The sequence below is a fragment of the Vipera ursinii genome (genome assembly GCF_947247035.1).
Source record: "Vipera ursinii genome assembly, chromosome: 3".
Taxonomy (NCBI): Eukaryota; Metazoa; Chordata; class Lepidosauria; order Squamata; family Viperidae; genus Vipera; species Vipera ursinii.
Window position 1 is genome coordinate 9610450 of NC_139516.1, and position 18947 is coordinate 9629396.

At 43.7% G+C, this 18947-nt stretch overlaps 1 protein-coding gene across 1 annotated transcript in view; it reads left to right on the top strand.

The window, feature by feature from the left end:
• LAMA5 (laminin subunit alpha 5) overlaps window positions 1-18947 on the top strand; it is a 240386-nt gene that overhangs the window by 128113 nt on the left and 93326 nt on the right. The window contains exons 23-28 of the mRNA XM_083360813.1: window positions 4539-4668; window positions 6594-6736; window positions 6820-6926; window positions 11228-11378; window positions 13434-13594; window positions 18378-18486. Of these exons, the coding sequence (XP_083216939.1) occupies window positions 4539-4668; window positions 6594-6736; window positions 6820-6926; window positions 11228-11378; window positions 13434-13594; window positions 18378-18486 (801 nt within the window). The remainder of the gene's footprint in view (window positions 1-4538; window positions 4669-6593; window positions 6737-6819; window positions 6927-11227; window positions 11379-13433; window positions 13595-18377; window positions 18487-18947) is intronic.

The window sequence follows — 18947 nt, forward strand, 5'->3', positions numbered from 1 at the left end:
TTAAAAGACGCTTGCTCCTCAGGAGGAAAGTCGTGGCAAATCTAGACAGCACACTAAAAAGCAGAGACATCACCCTGTCAACAAAAGTGCATATAGTCAAGGCTATGGTCTTCCCAGTTGCAATGTATGGCAGTGAAAGTTGGACCATAAGAAAGGCTGAGCGCCAAAGAATTGAGGCCTTTGAACTGTGGTGCTGGAGAAGACTCCTACGAGTCCCTTCGACTGCAAAGTGATTAAACTGGTCAGTCCTAGAGGAGATCAACCCTGACTGCTCTTTAGAAGGCCAGATCCTGAAGTTGAAACTCAAATCCTTGGGCCACCTAATGAGAAGGAAGGACTCACTGGAGAAGAGCCTAATGCTGGGAAAGGTTGAGGGCAAGAGAAGAAGGGGACGACAGAATGAGGTGAATGGATGGAGTCACTGAAGCAGTAGGCGTGAGCTTAAATGGACTCCAGAAGATGGTAGAGGACAGGAAGGCCTGGAGGAACATTGTCCATGGGGTCGCGATGGGTCGGACACGACTTTGCAGCCAACAACAACAACAACTTAATTTGTTGAATTGTCTCACAGTGGGTTGTCCTGCTGTGAGTTGGCTGCGGAGAATTGTCCCGCTGCAAGTTGGCCATAGCGAGCTGGCTGCACCGATTTGACCTGTTCTAAAATACCTTTAGAGTTAGACAAGGACAGCTGGATAACTTCCCTTAGGAGAGACTATCTAGGCAGGAACTGTATCAGGAATCAACAGGGTTTATTTTAGAAAGACAACCCACCCAGGTCTCCTAAGAGGCAGCTCAACCCACATCCTCTTTCCCTACTCTTTGTTTATCTAACATCTCCCTGCTCCTCAAAAGAAAAGGAAGTCCTATGTAGCATGCAGCTTGCTTTTCGTCTGCTGAGGTTTGCTGGCATTTTTGCAAGCTTGAATTTATTTCTTTTGCAAGGCTGAATGACTGGGCACATCGAGAGTGTAACCTCTGATGCCTTTGCTTTCTGGAGATGCGTTTCCTGCAAAGGTTGTGGAGTGTGTGTGGACTTGTGCTGTGTCCATGTAGTCCTTGACTTCCAATCATATAATAATAACAATAACAAGAACAAGAAGAAGAAGAAGAAGAAGAAGAAGAAGAAGAAGAAGAAGAAGAAGAAGAAGAAGAAGGAAGAAGAAGAAGAAGAAGAAGAAGAAGAAGAAGAAGAAGAAGAAGAAGAAGAAGAAGAAGAAGAAGAAGAAGAAGAAGAAGAAGAAGAAGAAGAAGAAGAAGAAGAAGGAGGAGGAGGAGGAGGAGGAAGGGACCTTGGAGGTCATCATCTAGTTCAACCCCCTGCTCAGGCAGGAAACCCTATACCATTTCAGGCAAATGGCTGTCCAGTCTCTTCTTAAAAACTTCCAGTGTTGGAGCATTCACCACTTCTGGAGGCAGGTTGTTCCACTGGTTAATTGTTCTAACTGTCAGGAAGTTTCTCCTTAGTTCTAGGTTGCTTCTCTCCTTGACTAGTTTCCATCCGTTGCTTCGCGTCCCGCCTTCAGGCGCTTTGGAGAATAGCTTGGCTCCCTCTTCTTTGGGGCAGCCCCTGAGATATTGGAACACTGTTATCATGTCACCCCTCACCCTTCTCTTTTAGTGACCAAAGTTACAATCCACCGAAACAAATTATTTATGACCGTTTTTTACACTGATGACCGTTGCAGCGTCCCTATGGTCACTTGGTCAAAATTTCAGATGCTTGGCAACTGGCTCATATTTATGACGGTTTCAGTGATCAACTTTTGTGACCTTCTGATTTACTTAACAACCGTGCTACTGGCTTAACAGCTGCGTTGATTCACGTAAGTCCTATGGCAAGAAAGCTTGTGAAATGGGAGCTGAAGTCCACAAGTCTTAAAAGTTGCCAAGCTTGGACACCCCCGGCCTAGAGGATCATTCCAAAAATGTCCTGGTTCCAATAAATGACACCAGTAGAAATAAGAACGCTGAGGCAATCGCTTTTCTCAAAGAACACTTTTAATGGCTACATGATATCAGCACGAACAAAGGGGAAACCAAGATTGACAGTTCCCCACACACACATGCACACACAAAACAGGTTACAAAGTAAAAGTTGAACTCCCTACCCCCTTAGTGTGTCATAAATCACAATCCCCAATAAACACATTTGGCGGGCTTCATAACTGTGGCTCCAGCCCGCCAAACATTTAGGCTGCTTGACCTTGGTTCCCACAAGCAAGTTATTGTTTTGACTGAACTATAAGAATGCATCTCCCGCTTCCCATTGCTGTGGCAACTGAAAAACGAAGAAACATGGCTGAATTCAGAGTGTTTGAAGGTTTGACATTCAAGCTGTCTTTTCTATAGTAGCCATCAAATAGCTCTGGAAAGTCCAGGAGCAGGTCCTGAAGCCACCGGTCCTCTTCAGTAGTTTATCTTCAGGGACACAGACCCATGAACTTCAGAGTCCCATTACAAAGCCCTTGAGAGAATAAACTTATCTTCCATTCTTGCAAGGACATTGAAATTCACCAGCAGTGTGTGTTGACTCTACAGGTAGTCCTCAATGTATGACCATAATTGAGCCTGCCCATTAGAAAATGGGTCAGTCACAATGGTTCACTTATGGCAGGGGCCTTCAAACATGGCCACTTTAAGACTTGTGGACTCCAACTCCCAGAATTCCTCAGCCAGCCTGGCTGGCTGAGGAATTCTAGGAGTTGAAGTCCACAAATCTTAAAGTGGCCAAGTTTAAAGACCCCTGAGTTATGGGCACTGTTTTCCCAAAAACTGGGAGTATGTGCTGGTTCTCGGCAAAATCATTATAAAATATGGTCACGTGACTGTGGGATGCTGCCAAAGGATGCAGAGACAGCCATGTTGAGTGCCTGAAATTCAGTCATGTGACCATTGAAGAGTCCTGAATGTCAGAACTTTGAATCTGTGTAGTAAGGCGCCATTTTTGAGTTTGCTGGGCAGATAGTCCTCAGCTTACAACCACAATTGAGCCCCAAATTGCTGTTGCTAAGAAGATAGCTGTGAGGTGAGTTCTGCCCCATTTTATGACCTTTCTTGCCACATTTGTTAAGTGAATCACTGCAGTGGTTAATTTAGGAACACCATTGTTAAGTGAATCTGGCTTCCCCATTGACTTTGCTTATCAGGAGGTTGCAAAAAGTGACCTTGGGACACTGCAACCGTCATAAATATGAGTCAGTTGCCAAACATCCAAATTTTGATCCCATGACCATGGGGGATGCTGCAACAGTTGTAAATGTGAAAAACGGTCATAAATCACTTTTTTCAGTGCTGCTGTAATGTCGACCGGCCACTAAATGAACTGTTATAAATCAAGGACTACCTGTCACTTTGAACGATAGTTAGGTGACCAGTCGTAACTCAAGGACTGATTACGTATAGTTTGGTCCTGGTGTGCTTGACTTAAGAAGTCTTCTTTCAGCTTCTCTCCTATTCTCCTTCTTTGGGCCTTGAGGGCAAAGCATGTTTTCTTGGCAAGGCTGGGTGCTTCGTGGTGAACGTTTCAGAGCGTTGGAAGGGACCTTGGAGGTCTTCTAGTCCAACCCCCTGCTCAGGCAGGAAGCCATACCCTTTCTGACAAATGGTTGTCCAATCTCCTCTTGAAAACGTCCAGCGTTGGAGCATTCACAACTTCTGGAGGCAAGTCGTTCCACTGATTAATTGTTCTAACTGTCAGGAAGTTTCTCCTTAATTCTAGGTTGCTTCTCTCCTTGGTTAGTTTCCATCCGTTGCTTCTTGTCCTGCCTTCAGGCGCTTTGGAGAATAGCTTGACTCCCTCTTCTTTGTGGCAGCCCCTGAGAACTGGAACACTGCTGTCATGTCCCCCCTCGTCCTTCTCTTCATTAAACTAATTCCGGCAACCGTTCCTTACATGTTTGAGCCTCCAGTCCCCTAATCATCTTTGTTGCTCTTCTCTACACTCTTTCTAGAGTGTCAACATCTTTTTTTTTACATTGTGGTGACCAACACTGGATGCCGTATTTCTCTTAAGAGCTGAGCGGGGCTGTCTTAACTCTTTCTGGCTGCTTTGGCGTGCTGCTTTGGGGCCTAGGATCCTGGGAGCACTGTGCTTCAGCTGGTGGCTGGTGACGGTAGAGGTTATTTAAGGTATGCTGTGCTTCTCTCCCCTTTCTCTCCCACCAGCCCAAGGCAGTGTGAAGTCCCCCTGACCTCTTCTGCCTCGTCTTCTGCTCCGCCAGCCAGGGGCCTGCAAATGGGAGGGTCTCAGTCCTTGAGGAAAGAAAGTTTAATATGTATGGCAACTGTAAGTCTGTTTTTCACTTCTAGACTAACGTCTTCCCACCCTCCACCGAGCCAGATTTTGTGTTTCTCTTGCAAAACGTCATTTCTCTCCTTCCTCTCTGAACCGTAGATTTTTGATCCCTCCTTTTAGAGCAGTGGCAACTGAGGAGGGGAGGGCGACTAGAGAGGCAGAGAGATAGAAAAGGCAGAGCAAGGAGCGGACTCAGGGTGGCCTGGCAGTGATGTGTGGCTGGTGTGCTTTCTCGCCTTTGCAGAACAAAGTCAAAGTCACAATCCACGTAAGAGAAGGAGAGCTCTACCTCTTTCATGTTATCTTGAGATACATCAATTCAGGAAGTGCCACGGTACTGGGCAAAATCACAGCTTCCCAGCCACGAAAACGAGGTAAGGGGGACAGATTTCCTTCCATCTACAGGTAGTCGTTGACTTAAGACCGTTTGTTTAGCCTCTGTTCAGCATTACAGCGGCATTGAAAACAGTGGCTTGCCTCTGGTCCTCACACTCACCACCATCGCAGTATCCCTGTGGTCACCTGATCACAATTTGGGTGCTTGGCAACCAGCAGGTATTTATGACAGTTGCAGCATCCCGAGGAGGTCATGTGATCACCTTTTGCAATCTGCCCAGCAGGAGAAGCCGGAAAAAGGTTGCACATGCTCATGTGATGTCATGCTTAATGACCATAGCATCAAAAGGTCATAAAATTAAGTGCAGTTATCTGCTACCTCACTTAATGACCACCTTCCATAATAATGAATTTTCTAATCCCAGTTGTCATAAGTGGAGGACTGCCTCTTCCATCGTTGACGTTCATTTCCTGGAGAACTTGTTGAGTTTCGTGCTGCTTTTGACATTCTCAGGAACTGAGATTGAAATCCTGTTAGCTTTCATCCAGGAATATGTATCGTTGAAATCTGTGCATCCTTTGAGTAAACATGCACAAGATTGTGGGTTACTATCATCTCAGCCAGAATTATGTTTTCTAAAAGCAATTATTGCTGCACATAGATAGATCAGAGAGAGAGAGAGAGAGAGACAGACAGACAGACAGACAGACAGACAGACAGACAGACAGACAGACAGACAGACAGATAGATGCAGGGCTTTATTTCTCATAGAACGCTCAGAACGGACTTCCAGCACCTTTTTTGGATGGAACCTTGTAGGGTAGGCAAGGCAGGTTGTATGACATGTGTGAGTTCCGGCACCTTTTTCTTTTACAAAAAAAGCACTGGACAGATGTAAATAGATGATATAGATAGATAACGATAGGTAATGATAGATAGACAGATGATAGATAGATAGATAGATAGATAGATAGATAGATAGATAGATAGATAGATAGATAGATGGATGGATGGATGGATGGACGGACGGACGGACGGACGGACGGACGGACGGACGGACGGACGGACGGACAGACAGACAGACAGACAGACAGATAGATAGATAGATAGATAGATAGATAGATAGATAGATACTGTAGATAGATAGATGATTAGATAGAGATAGAGTTATGTAAGCATCATAGAATCAAGACCCCCTGACTAGGGAGCCTATTCAGAACATGCTGTTGTCTGGTATGAGATTTTCTCACTTGCTTTTTTTCAACTAGATGATCTGCCAATCAGGCTGGCACTACGATGTCGTGATGGAATCCTATAAGATCAGTGCATCAAGACCAGCATGCATATGGAATACAGCATAGCTGAGTGTTTTTTCAACCTGGGCCACTGTAAGACGGGTGGGTTTTCTGGCTGTGGAATTCTGAGAGTTGAAGTCCACCCATCCTAAAGTGGCCCAGGTTGAGACACACTTGTTAACCTCCTCACTGAGTAGCCTTGGAGCTGGTCCTCCATTTCCCAGCCCAAGGCAAATAACTTGCCCGCTTTCTAATTCAACTGTGCGCTCCCATAGGGAGGGCCTCCTTAGGGTGCCGCCGGTCAGGGAATGCTGGCAGGTGATCCCCAGAGGGAGGGCATTCTCTGTGGGCGCGCCTGCCCTTTGGAATGATTTACCTGTGGAACTGTGGACTGCCCCCAACCTGCGCTCGTTTCACCGGGACCTGAAAACCTGGCTTTTCGATTTATCCGGCCTGGACTGAGGTGGGGGGTTAGTTTTAAATTTTAACATTGTTTTATTGTTGGGCTATTATTAATTTAATTCTTTTTAATTCTATTTTTATCTTAATTTATATTGTCTTTTAAATATTGCCCTGTAAACCGCCCTGAGTCCTTCGGGAATAGGGCAGTATAGAAAACTAATAAAATGAAATAAATAAATAAATGCTTATCTTTCCCTCGTTGCAGGTACCGAACAGACTAAGCAGATTGTATTTGGGCCAACCAAAGAGCCGTCGTTCGTCACCGTTCCTCACCACAGCTTTGGCGAACCATTTGTGTTGAGTCCTCATGTCTGGTCTCTGACCATTGAAGCTGAAGATGTCCTCCTGGTAAGTCTGCTTTTCCTTTTCTCCCTGCCGACAAGATGGAGGGAAAAGGAACCTGGGTCTCACATTTCCACCCTTCCTTCTAGGATTACCTGGTTCTGCTTCCCAGCTCTTATTATGAAGCTCCCATATTGCAATATAAAGTATCGGATCCTTGTACCTACAGCCCAGCTCCTGAACAAGTCGGTCAAAAGTAAGCCTTCCATTTTCATTTTTTTAAAAATCATATTTTTGTACCGCATTTGACCCACAGCGCACTTGGCAGGTGGACAATCTTTTGTTTGGATTAGCCGAGCCATCCGTTGCTTTTCTTTAATTTGAAAAAAATAATAATCGCAAGTCCCCAAAGCACTTTTTCAAAAAGGCAACCAAACTTGGTTTTTCCTGGAAGATGTTTCACTTCTCATCCAAGAAGATTCTTCGGTTCTGCCCGAAGGGTGGAAGATGGAACGATTTATATTCCTTGCAGCCATCTGGTCGTTAGTACTTTTTCTGGGGGGTTGCTGAGGCCACTTGGAGGTTTATCTGTGCTCTCAGGGTCACCCGAATTGTGCAAATGGGCCTTTCTTGGAACTGCTGAAAGGGCTGTGTTGTAAACAGGAGATGGGTGGTGTCATATCCCACCTCCCTCTTTTGAGGGTGGGCTGTTCAGTCTTAATGTAGAGGGCCTCTTTGACCCCTCTCTCAAACCAGCGGTCCCCTCTGTCCAGAATGTGGACTTATTTTTTTTTTAATTCCATTTATATCCCGCCCTTCTCCGAAGACTCAGGGCGGCTTACAAGCTTAGCAGTAGCCTTCATTCTATGTATATGCCTGCTTATTAAGGCTTTCACACACACCCCAAGCGGCATTATTACAAAGTCAGCTTAATTGCCCCCAACAATCTGGGTCCTCATTTTACCTACCTCAGAAGGATGGAAGGCTGAGTCAACCTTGAGCCTGGTGGGATGCGAACCTGCACTAATTGCAGGCAGCTGGTATTACTTAAGGAGGCATTAGCCCACTGCTCCACCAAGGCTGTCTTCGAAAGAGTGGCCTTTTGCATTTCAAATGCAGATAGTCTGCTGACTCTTGTCCTGATAGGTTTGCTCTCCTCTGTCTCCCTAGACGTGATATCATAGTAGTGACTTTACTTGCCGCACCTACACAACCTGTGGAACTGGTGCTGGTAATGACCTATAAAGCTCTAAATGGCTTGGGTCCGGATTATCTAAGGGAACACCTGCTGCCGGCATCAACTTCCCATCATCCTGTGCGCTCCCACAGGGAGGGCCTTCTTAGGGAATGCCGGCGGGTTATCCCCAGGGGAAGGGCGTTCTCTGTGGGTGCGCCGGCCCTTTGGAACCAGCTTCCCACAGAGCTTAGGACCGCCCCCGACCTTCACTCATTTCGTAGGGACTTGAAAACTTGGTTTTTTGAGTTGTCTGGCCCAGACTGAGGGGTTTTAATTTTTAATTAATGGGATTTTAGTTAAGTTCAGGGATTAATTTAATCTTAGTTTTAATCGTTTTTAATTGTATATGATGTATTTTAACTTTTAATTTTCCCTGTAAACCACCCTAAGTCCTACGGGAATAGGGCGGTATATAAATTTAAATATAAATAAATAAATAAATAAATAAATAAATAAATAAATAAAATATAAACTGGAAGGTAATGCATCTGCATCCAGTCTTGTTAGGAATGCCAGAAAGTAAGAACAGATAGTCCTCAATTTACAGCCACCTCTTTACTGACTAGTTGAAATTACAGCAGTGGTTGAAAACTGCACTTACAACTGTCACAGCATCTACCCAGTCATGTGATCATAATTTGGACGTTTGGCAACTGGCATGGATTTACAGTGGTTGCAGCACGCTCTGTGTGTGGGGGTGTGCGCGCGCCATGCGATTACCATTTGTGTTTTTTCCACCTGGCTTCCAAATGGGGGGCAGCTGGATCACTTAATGACTTCACGATTGACTTAACAACTGCAGTGATTCGCTTAACAATAAGTTGTAAAATTGGGTGGATGTCAAACACCTCACTTAACCACAGAATTTTGGGTGCCAATTGTGGTTGCAATCAAGGGTCACCTGTCGTAAACACTGGTTGATCTCTAGTAATTAGATCTTTTCTTTATAATGGTCAATGACCAGTCCATAGAACAGGGGTCCCCAACCCGTGGGCCGTGGCCCACTACCGGGCCATGGCATGTTCGAAACTGGGCCGCGGAAGAAATGGGCAAGCGTGCACGCTTGAAGCTCTATTCATGCGAATGGAGCTTCGTGCAAAAGTGCAAGTGCCCTCCTCTCAAGCATCCCCTGCACATGGGAGTGGAGCTTCACATGTGAGCGCAAGGATAGGATAGGATAGGATAGGATAGGATAGGATAGGATAGGATAGGATAGGATAGGATAGGATAGGATAGGATAATGATGGGATGGGATGGGATGGAATAGGATAGGATGTAGAATAGAATAGAATAGAATAGAATAGAATAGAATAGAATAGAATAGAATAGAATAGAATAGAATAGAATAGAATAGAATAGAATAGTGTTATTTATTAAAAAATAAATCAGCCATCTTAGAACAGAAGTTCAGGTTTATTATTGGCAAGTAAACACTTGCTAGGATGATATAATAGCCTACGATTAAACAAAAAGGCAAGTACCTTTCAAGCCAGATTCACTGTCTAGGATTTTCATGGGAAATTCCAATGTAATTTTCTTGGCAGCCATGTGGAACTGGTTTGCCTTGTCTTCTTCTGATATTTTATTCAGCTTCTCAGTCCAGTCTGAAGCCACGGAATTTCCCAGAGATCCAAGTAAAATAATAACAATTGAAAAAAAGTAAAACATTGAAGTAAAATCAGGTCTGACAGATGAACTAAGCTAAGGTCAGATAAGTGCTGCTGTCTGTTCTCTTCAAAATATTTCCACAGATTTTACTTGACTGGGAATTTGGCCAGGATTGAAATAATACTCGAAAAAGGACCGAAGTCCCACACACACACTTTGTAAATCCTGTGAGCTGATGGGTTCATTCTATTTAGAAGTACAAAGTGAATATTGAATAAATTCTGGGTTTCACTTCGGGCCTATAAAAGACTCGTTTTTTCCAAGTAGCTCTCTGAGTTTAGGGAAGAAGGAGAACTAGCATGAATCCTATTGTCTACCCCTTCCTTTATTTTTTTGCTTCTGGCATTTCAAGGACAAACTTGAAAGGATATGTGAAGTGTTTCCTCTTGATCAGCAATGGGAAATTTCAACCTCTCGATCCATTTTTGTTAAGTCCTGCCTGATTCCTTCCTCTCTTTAAATTCAGAGGCGGCTTGCCATATAGGGAGACAGAGACAGAGACGGGATGTTAGGAAGAAGTGTGAGAAATAAGAGCAGTGTCTGAGAGAGAAGACAGAAAAGGGAATGGAGGGAAAAAAATTATTTATTTTTATTTTTTATTTTAATCCCATTTATATCCCGCCCTTCTCCGAAGACTCAGGGCGGCTTACAATGTAAACACAAATCAAATGTGCTTAGCAATAGCCTTCATTCTATGTATATGCCTGCTTATTAGGGCTTTCGGGGGCCCCCCAAGCGGCATTATTACAAAGTCAGCTTATTGCCCCCAACAATCTGGGTCCTCATGAGAAACAAAGAGGGAGTTCTGGCCACATAATGCTCTGGCCACGTCCACTGTTGATTTGGCCTGCCTACTGCTAACAAGCCTTCTCCAGCGGCTGATGTCCCTAGACATCAACGTTGTTTTTTAAAAAAAGAGTTTTATTTGTATCAAGCCTTTATTATTTTACACATACATACACACACACACACACACAAACGTATGTATGTGTATATATGTAATTATATGAATATGTATACATGTGTGTCTATGAGTGTGTGTATGCCTATGTATGTATGTTTATATCCAGATGTGTTGTCTGTGTATTTACACACATATATTCATATACTCAGGGACGCGGTGGCTCAGTGGGTTAGGACGCTGAGCTTGTTGATCAGAAGGTCGGCAGTTTGGCTTGTCGAATCCCAAGTGCCGCGTAACAGAGTGAGCACCTGTTACTCGTCCCAGCTTCTGCCAACCTAGCAGTTCGAAAGCACGTAAAAATGCAAGTAGAAAAATAGGGACCGCTACGGTAGGAAGGTAACAGCGTTCTGTGCGCCTTTGGCATCTAGTCATGCCGTCCACATGACCACGGAGACGTCCTCGGACAAGCGCTGGCTCTTCGGCTTTGAAACGGAGATGAGCACCGACCCCTAGAGTCAGAAACGACTAGCACGGATGTGCGGGGGAACCTTTACCGCCTTTACCTTATTCATATACTCAACGCATATATACTTACACACATATATGCACATATATTTATATATAATTGTGTGTGTGTATTAGCAAGCTAAATAAAATGCTGATAATTCTGCTTGTACTGATTTTTTTGGTCCTCATTTAACTGGAGTTTGGACACTAGGGCTAAATAATTATTTTCTATTCTTTCCAGTTGCTTCCTATATAAGTATTTGCCTGTGGAGCAGTTCTCCTTTGTGTCAGGCGAAGATGCTTTGTGCAAGTTGGACAACTTACCAAGACCTTGTCGTGCAGTGCAGATTTTTCCTACCTCCCCCAAATTGGTGCTGTGTAGTGGCACTCATGTAAGTAATTCCATTGTCATGTGAAATCTTCATTTAAAGCAGGGTTCTTCAAACTTGGCCTTTTTATGACTTCTGGACTAATTCTGCTGACTGCTGGCTGCCAGCAGTGGGCAGTTCGATTCTCACTGACTCAAGGTAAACTCAGCCTTCCATCCTTCCGAGGTCGGCCAAATGAGGGCTGTAAAGCACTGTGAAGCAGTATATAAGTCTTAACGCTATTGCTATTGCTACTACTAGCATCCATAGGAAGAGAAAGGGATCAAGATGGCAGCCATGGGGGTCCACCATCAGAACCATCCTCTTGAATTATCTCCCTCCCTCCCTCCCCCCTTCTCTCTCTCTCTCTCTCTCTCTCTCTTTCTCTCTCTTTCTCTCTCTCTCTTTCTCTCTCAGACACTCTCTGCCCCCCCCCCCTCATGCACACATATAGCAATCTGGAATTAAGAAGAAATTTCCTGACAGAACTATTAATCAGTGGAACAAATTGCCTCCAGAAATTGTGGCTGCTCCCAGTGTTTAAGAAGACACTAGACAGCCATTTGTCTGAAATGGTGTAGGGTTTCCTGCCTGAGCAGGGGGTTGGACTAGAAAACCTCCATGGTCCCTTACAACTCTGTTATTCTATATTCTATTCTATTCTATTCTATTCTATTCTATTCTATTCTATTCTATTCTATTCTATTCTATTCTATTCTATTCTATTCTATTCTATTCTATTCTATTCTATTCTATTCTATTCTATTCTACTCTACTCTACTCTACTCTACTCTACTCTACTCTACTCATCTTAAGTACAGACATTTCATTAGCATACTAGGTAACATCATCAGTGCTGGAAGGGAATGGGGTTTGCACTGATGTTGTTACCTGGTTGGGTAATGAAACAACCAAGCTCAGACAGCAACAGGGACGTCATAGTTCAATCCTGAGGTACAAATATTCTCTTCTTAGATGTTACAATGCTTTTTGGGAAAAGTTGCTTAATTTTGCAAGTCTACCTGTGGCCATAACCATACCCAAGCACTCCGAATTTGTTGGCAAAGTCCATTTTTCTTTATGAGTTCATGGTGACCTAGCCCTAAGTGGAATTTTCCTCCAATGAGATTTTCCCGTGTAGTTTACCAGGAGACATAGATAGGGCAGCCTAGAAAAGTCAGTGCCCTCCTAACCATACCCAAGCACTCTGAATTTGTTGCCGATCTCCATTTTTCTCTATGAGTTCATGGTAATCTAATCCTAACCCTAAGTGGAATTTTCCTCCAATGGGATTTTCCAATCTATTTTACCAGGAAACATAGTTAGGGCAGCCTAGAAAAGTCAGTGCCCTCCTCACCATACCCAAGCACTCCAAATTTGTTGGCAATGTCTATTTTTCCCTCCGACTTCATGGTGACGTAACCCTAACCCTAAGTCCGTGGTGGCGAACCTATGGCACGCTTGTGGCCACGCCCACCCAATTGACCACACCGACCCAATTGCCCACATACAACCACTGGGCCACCCCTGCCCGGCACTCTACGATACAGAAGTGGGTTTTGGGTAGCTGGTTGGGCACTTGGTCTCTAAAAGGTTCGCCTTCACTGCCCTATACCATTTCAGACAAATGGCTGTCCAGTCTCTTCTTAAAAACTTCCAGTGTTGGAGCATTCACAGCTTCCACTGGTTAGTTGTTCTAACTGTCAGGAAGTTTCTCCTTAGTTGCTTCTCTCCTTGATTAGTTTCCATCCGTTGCTTCTTGTCCTGCCTTCAGGCGCTTTGGAGAATAGCTTGACTCCCTCTTCTTTGTGGCAACCCCTGAGATATTGGAACGCTGCTATCACGTCACCCCTAGTCCTTCTCTTCACTGAATCCTGCTTCTTATGTTTGCAGTAGAAGACAAACATATATGAGTTCTGGGTCTCCCGTATGACTTCTAGTACAAGGAGTTTTCAAAATAGGTTGTCTTGAAGAAAAAAAAAATTGATGCCAAGCAATGGCTTACATGAGGTGTTTATAAAGAATATGTTTGAAAGCACACCCAATCTTTTGCTTAATTCTGCCTTTTCTTTTCCACAGGTGGAAGTACAACTGGCAATTCCTGTCCCCCAGCCAGGAAGATACATGCTTCTGATGGAGTATGCCAATGAAGATACTCCACAGACCATTGATGTATCTGTGAGCACCCCACAGATGGTTCCTCGGCTGGGCGGTCTTATGATATACACCTGCAAATACAGGTAAGTCCCCAAATATGGAGACAAGGAAAATTGTGGTCTTGATCCACTTTTCTTACCTTTTACAGTTAGGTTCCAGATTTTCAATCAAATAGCAATAGCAGTAGCCCTTAGACTTATATACCACTTCATAGTGCTTTATAGCCCTGTGTAAGCAGTTTGCAGAGTCAGCATGTTTCCCCCAACAATCTGGACCCTCATTTTACTGACCTCGGAAGGATGGAAGGCTGAGTCAACCCGGAGCCGGTCGGGATCGAACTGCTGGCTATGGACAGAGTTAGCCTGCAGTACTGCAATCTAACCATGTGCCACAACTTCTTAAATTGAGAACGCAGGTAGTCCTTAACTTACAACAGTCAAGTGACTGTTCAAAGTTACAACGGCAGCGAAAAAGGTGACTTATGACCGTTTTTCACACTTACGACTATTGCAGAATCCCCATGGTCACGTGATCAAAATTCAACCACCTGGCAACTGGCATGTACTTATGACAGTTTCGGTGTGCCTGGATTGTGTGATCATCTTTTGTGACCTTCTGATAAGCAAAGTCAAAGGGGGGAAAGAAAGATTTCACTTAGCAACCATGTTACTAACTTAATAACCCCAGCGATTCACTTAGCAACCGATCGTAAAAAGGTCGTAAAATGGGACAAAACTCCGTTAACAACTGTCTCGCTTAGCAATGGAAATTTTGGGCTAAAATGTGGCCATATGTCGAGGGCTACCTGTAGTCATTTTATTAGTTTTATCAAAATAAAGGTATCCTCAACTTAACAACACTTAGTTTTAGTGACGGTTTGAAATTACAGCATCAGTTAAAAAAAGGGACTTATGACCGTGTTTTTTTTAATACTTACGACCATTGCAGCATCCCCGTGGTTGTAATTCAGATGCTTAGCATTTTGACTCATATTTATGACGGTTGCAGAGTCCCGGGATCAGGTGATCCCCTGTTGCCATCTTCTGACAAGCTAAGTCAATGGGGAAGCTGGATTCACTTAGCAACCGTGTTGCTAACTTGCCAACTGCAGTGATTCACTTAACAACCGCGTCAAGGAAGATTGTAAAATGGGGCAAAAGCTCACTTAAGAAATGTCCCACTTAGCAACATAAATTTGGGGCTCAGTTGTGGTCGTACATAAAGGACCACCTGTGTAAAATGGAGCAGGGCTTTTCAACCTTTTCACCCATTGTGCCACTTTTAGGATATGGCAACATATCAGTTGTCTAGCAAGGTGTCAAAAACGTGATGACCAAAAAAAAAAGGAAAAAAGTGATGAAGTACAGGTAGTTCTCGACTTACAACAGTTCGCTTAGTGACTGTTCGAAGTTACAATGGCACTGAAAAAAGTGCCCCCCAAGCCACAGCCGAGCAAGACACCTGCCTGCCCGCCTGGCGGTGCTCTTCCTCCTGTCTGAGGTTTTCATTGTGAACATTTCTGTTGAGGATTGGCAGTGGGGGTGGGATGGGGAGTGTTTGGTTTTTATCCCCCCCCCCCCCCGTCTGCTAGGTGGTTGCAGCAGGTTTTGGTCACTTCACATGACCCTGGGACACTGACCGTCATAAATATGAATCATTTGCCAAGCATCTGAATGTAAATCCCAAAACCCTGCAGATGCTGCAACATTCAAGCTGATCGGCACTTCTTCTGGGCTCAGAAGTGCCAGAATCAGCGCCGAGCTCCAGCTGGAGCCTGGCGCCCATCCTGGCGCTTCCACATAGCCCTGCAGCTGCAGCCATCTCTCGCTCAGGCTTGTGCGGTGCTGCCACCGGTTCAGCTCATTCCCCTCCCCCGCTACCACTTTTCTAGGATGGTCGCGTACCACCTGCCAGGTGCCAATGTACCACAGGTGGTACCCGTACCACTGGTTGAAAAGCCCTGAAATAGAGAACGGCAAAGAAAATAGTGGAGGAAAAGGGGGGGAAGAAAAAGTGTAGGATAACAGGGAAAAGAAAAGGAAAAACCATCGACTTCCGACTCCTTTGGTGAAGTCTTTTACGGCTGCATAAACGGTCCGTGCCTTGAAAATTCAGTGCAGGTAGTCCTCGACTTATGACCACAATGGACCTCAGAATTTGCCTTGCTAAGTGAGAAGTTTGTTAAGTGTGTTTTGCCCCATTTTATGACTTTTTGTGCCGCATTTGTTAAGCGAATCACTGCAGAATTGTTCACAATGATGTACAGGTACTCCTGGACTCGCAATGACAATGGAGCCCAAAATTTTCGTTGCTAGGCAAAATCGTTGCTAAGTGACTTTTGCCCCATTTATGACGTTTCTTGCCACAGCCATTACCGCAGTTGTAACATTAGGAACCTGGTTGTTAAGTCCCCATCAACGTTGCTTGTCAGAAGGTCGCAAAAGCGGATCCCGTGACCCCGGGACGCTGCGACCGTCGTCAATATGAACCAGTTGTCAAGCATCCAAACGTAAGTCATGTGACCCCAGGGATGCTTCAACAGTCGTAATTATGCAGAGCGGTCATAAATCACATTTTTCAGTGCCGTTGCAACTTTGAACGGTCATTACATGAACTGCTGTAAGCGGAGGGCCACCTATAGGCTGCATCAGCCTTTACCGCCATTGGGTGGACATTATGGGCTGTTTAGATTCCCGGCCTTGTAAACATGAGAGGCAACAATCAGGCCAAAACTCCACATCCTCAGAACAAGACATGAGTGAGATTAAAATAGCACGCACATCCTGACCTCCGATGATCTATTTAAACAACTGGACAGTGTTTATGTTAATGACGGATGGATTACAGTGTCTGGAACGGCTGGTTGGGTTTTTTTTGCAAATTGGAATAAAAATTGTGACCTTAACAATAGGAAATGAGGCCCTAGGATATCCTCCAGAAGCTTCTCGCCATCGCTCAACTCATTCAAAGCTTATAAGAGGTCTATATTAAACCACAAATGGCGGGTGGAGGAAAGACATAAGGGTGAAGATCCATTCTCCGAGCTCCTGGGTTGGTTTCCAAACGTTTCGTTACCGGGCTGGGTAACATCTTCAGCAGAGTTTAGTGGGGATGTCATTGTCAGTGATCTTCTGTTTATAAGGGCTTCAGGTGTGGGTGTGTCAAGTGAGGGTCTTGTGATGGGTCAGGTGGGAGTCATCAATGAGGGTCTCTTTTTTATTGAAAAGTTTTATAAGTTACAATATTATCCCATCCCCAACCCACCCATAAACCCCCCTCCCCCTCCCCCACTTCCCAAAGCTGAATACAGGGTTACAAATATATAATAATCATAATCTAACTAACATTAACCAGCTATATAAATAACCAAATACATAATGCACTTTAACCCGCCTATAACATAATTACAAACAATCTAAAAATATCCAACTTACGGTATACTAATACAATAATAATATCAAATAATATATATATTATTATAACTAATAATAATAATAAAAAAGGTGTAAGTTATAACAATCTAGAATTTACTCATAAGCTAAATGGAACTTTTCAGTCCCATATTTTTTCTGAATATAATCTATCCATCTTCTCCAAACCGAAATGTATCTTTCTTGTGAATGATCCTTCAAGTAAGCAGAAATCTTAGCCATTTCTGCTAAATTTGACACTTTAAGCATCCACTCCTCTATAGTAGGCAGGCAATCCTTCTTCCAATATTGCCCTACCAATAGCCTCGCAGCTCTTATCAAATTCAACATCAAGTTAATTTCTTTAGTATCACCATCTGTAATAACACCCAATAAAAATAATTGTGGGGTAAACTTTATCTTTCTCTTAAAAATCTTTTGAATTTGGTTAATTGTATATTTGCATAATTCTTATTTAGAATATGATTATTATAACTATAATCCTGTATTTAGCTCTGGGAAGTGGGGGGATAGTGGGTGGTTTTGGGGTGGGGGGGATTTGGGGATTGTAAAACTTTGTTTTTGTAAAACTTTTCAATAAAAAAAATCTTTTGAATGTTCCACCAAATTTTAATCCAAAAAGCTTTTATATTTCTACAAGTCCACCAAATATGAAAATAGATAGCATCCAAACTACCACATCTCCAACATTTGGGCTGTAAATTAGAATACGTACAAGACAGCTTTTTAGGATCCAAATGCCATCTATAAAACATTTTATAAAAATTTTCTCTTAAGTTTTGGGCTTGAGTAAATTTTACATTTCTAACCCAAATTACCTCCCACACCTCCAATGGGATCGGTTCTTGAATATTTTGAGCCCACTTTACCATGCAATCTTTGACCAATTCCGTTTCCGAGTCCAATTCTATTATAGCATTATAAATTCTCTTTATGTGCGCTCGAGTTTGATCTTTAATCTGTTTTACCAAATTTTCATCCATCAGCGTCAAACCAACCTTGTGGTCTAACTTCCACCTGGCTTGCAATTGAGTATACTGAAACCAAGACTGTACAATATTTTCTTGTTTTAACTCGACTAGCGAATCAATGAGGGTCTTGTGATGGGTCGGTTGTGGGTCGGTGCCGTCTCTGGCTGGCCACGCGGCTGATTTGGATTCTGAGGGATTCGCAGGCTGGGTGTAGGTCGACGTGTCTGTGGATGACGGGTGGTAGCGTGGCCGATGATTTTTGTGTTGCTCCAATCAAACCGGTGCTGTTTGGTGTCGGTGTGAGTGGAGATTAAGGATTTGGGGACCGTGGTGTTTGACTGCCAAGCAGTTCTTCTGGATCCTGGTTTTAATTGGCCTGATGTTTCTTCCCACGTAGAATTGGGGGAAAGACATATTGGGAAAATGCCGCCCTTGAGTTTGATCACTTTTTTTTTGTCTTGCAGTTTCCTTTGCCGTGGGATCGTTGTAGATTCTCAAAACCGCTTGGCAGCATTTGAACTCGACACCGAGGCTAGAGTTCAGTTCATGGCAGATCAGGCCCACTTCTTCCTGGTAAGCCTTACAAGGAGAGTTTTCACAGCAGAGAGGCAGCTATTGGACACAAGTTTGAGCATCTTAAAAGTAGGACGGTTTAAACTATTACCTGCGTGGGATGGGGGAGCAGAGAAGAGTCGGAACTGAAAAAATTCTTTTGGACCCAGTCAAGGCCCAGAAGAGGCAAGACAGATTTTTGCTCTTTTAAAAAAAACAAAAAAAATTTTTTTTATTGATTTATCAAAATATAAAATACAAAGAGAAATTCAAAAAGTAATAGAAAACTAAGGGGAGGGAGAGGAAAAAGAAAAATAAACGGTATAAATAGAGAAAAGGCCACCAACTCCCGACCGTCTTTAGCGCAGATTTTAGATTTTTGCTCTTGAGAAGCAGAAAGAAGGCAAATAAAACATTTTGCAGAAGTTGTCAAATTCCAAAGACCAAATTCCAAAATTCCCGTCTTGCCTACAGTTGTCACC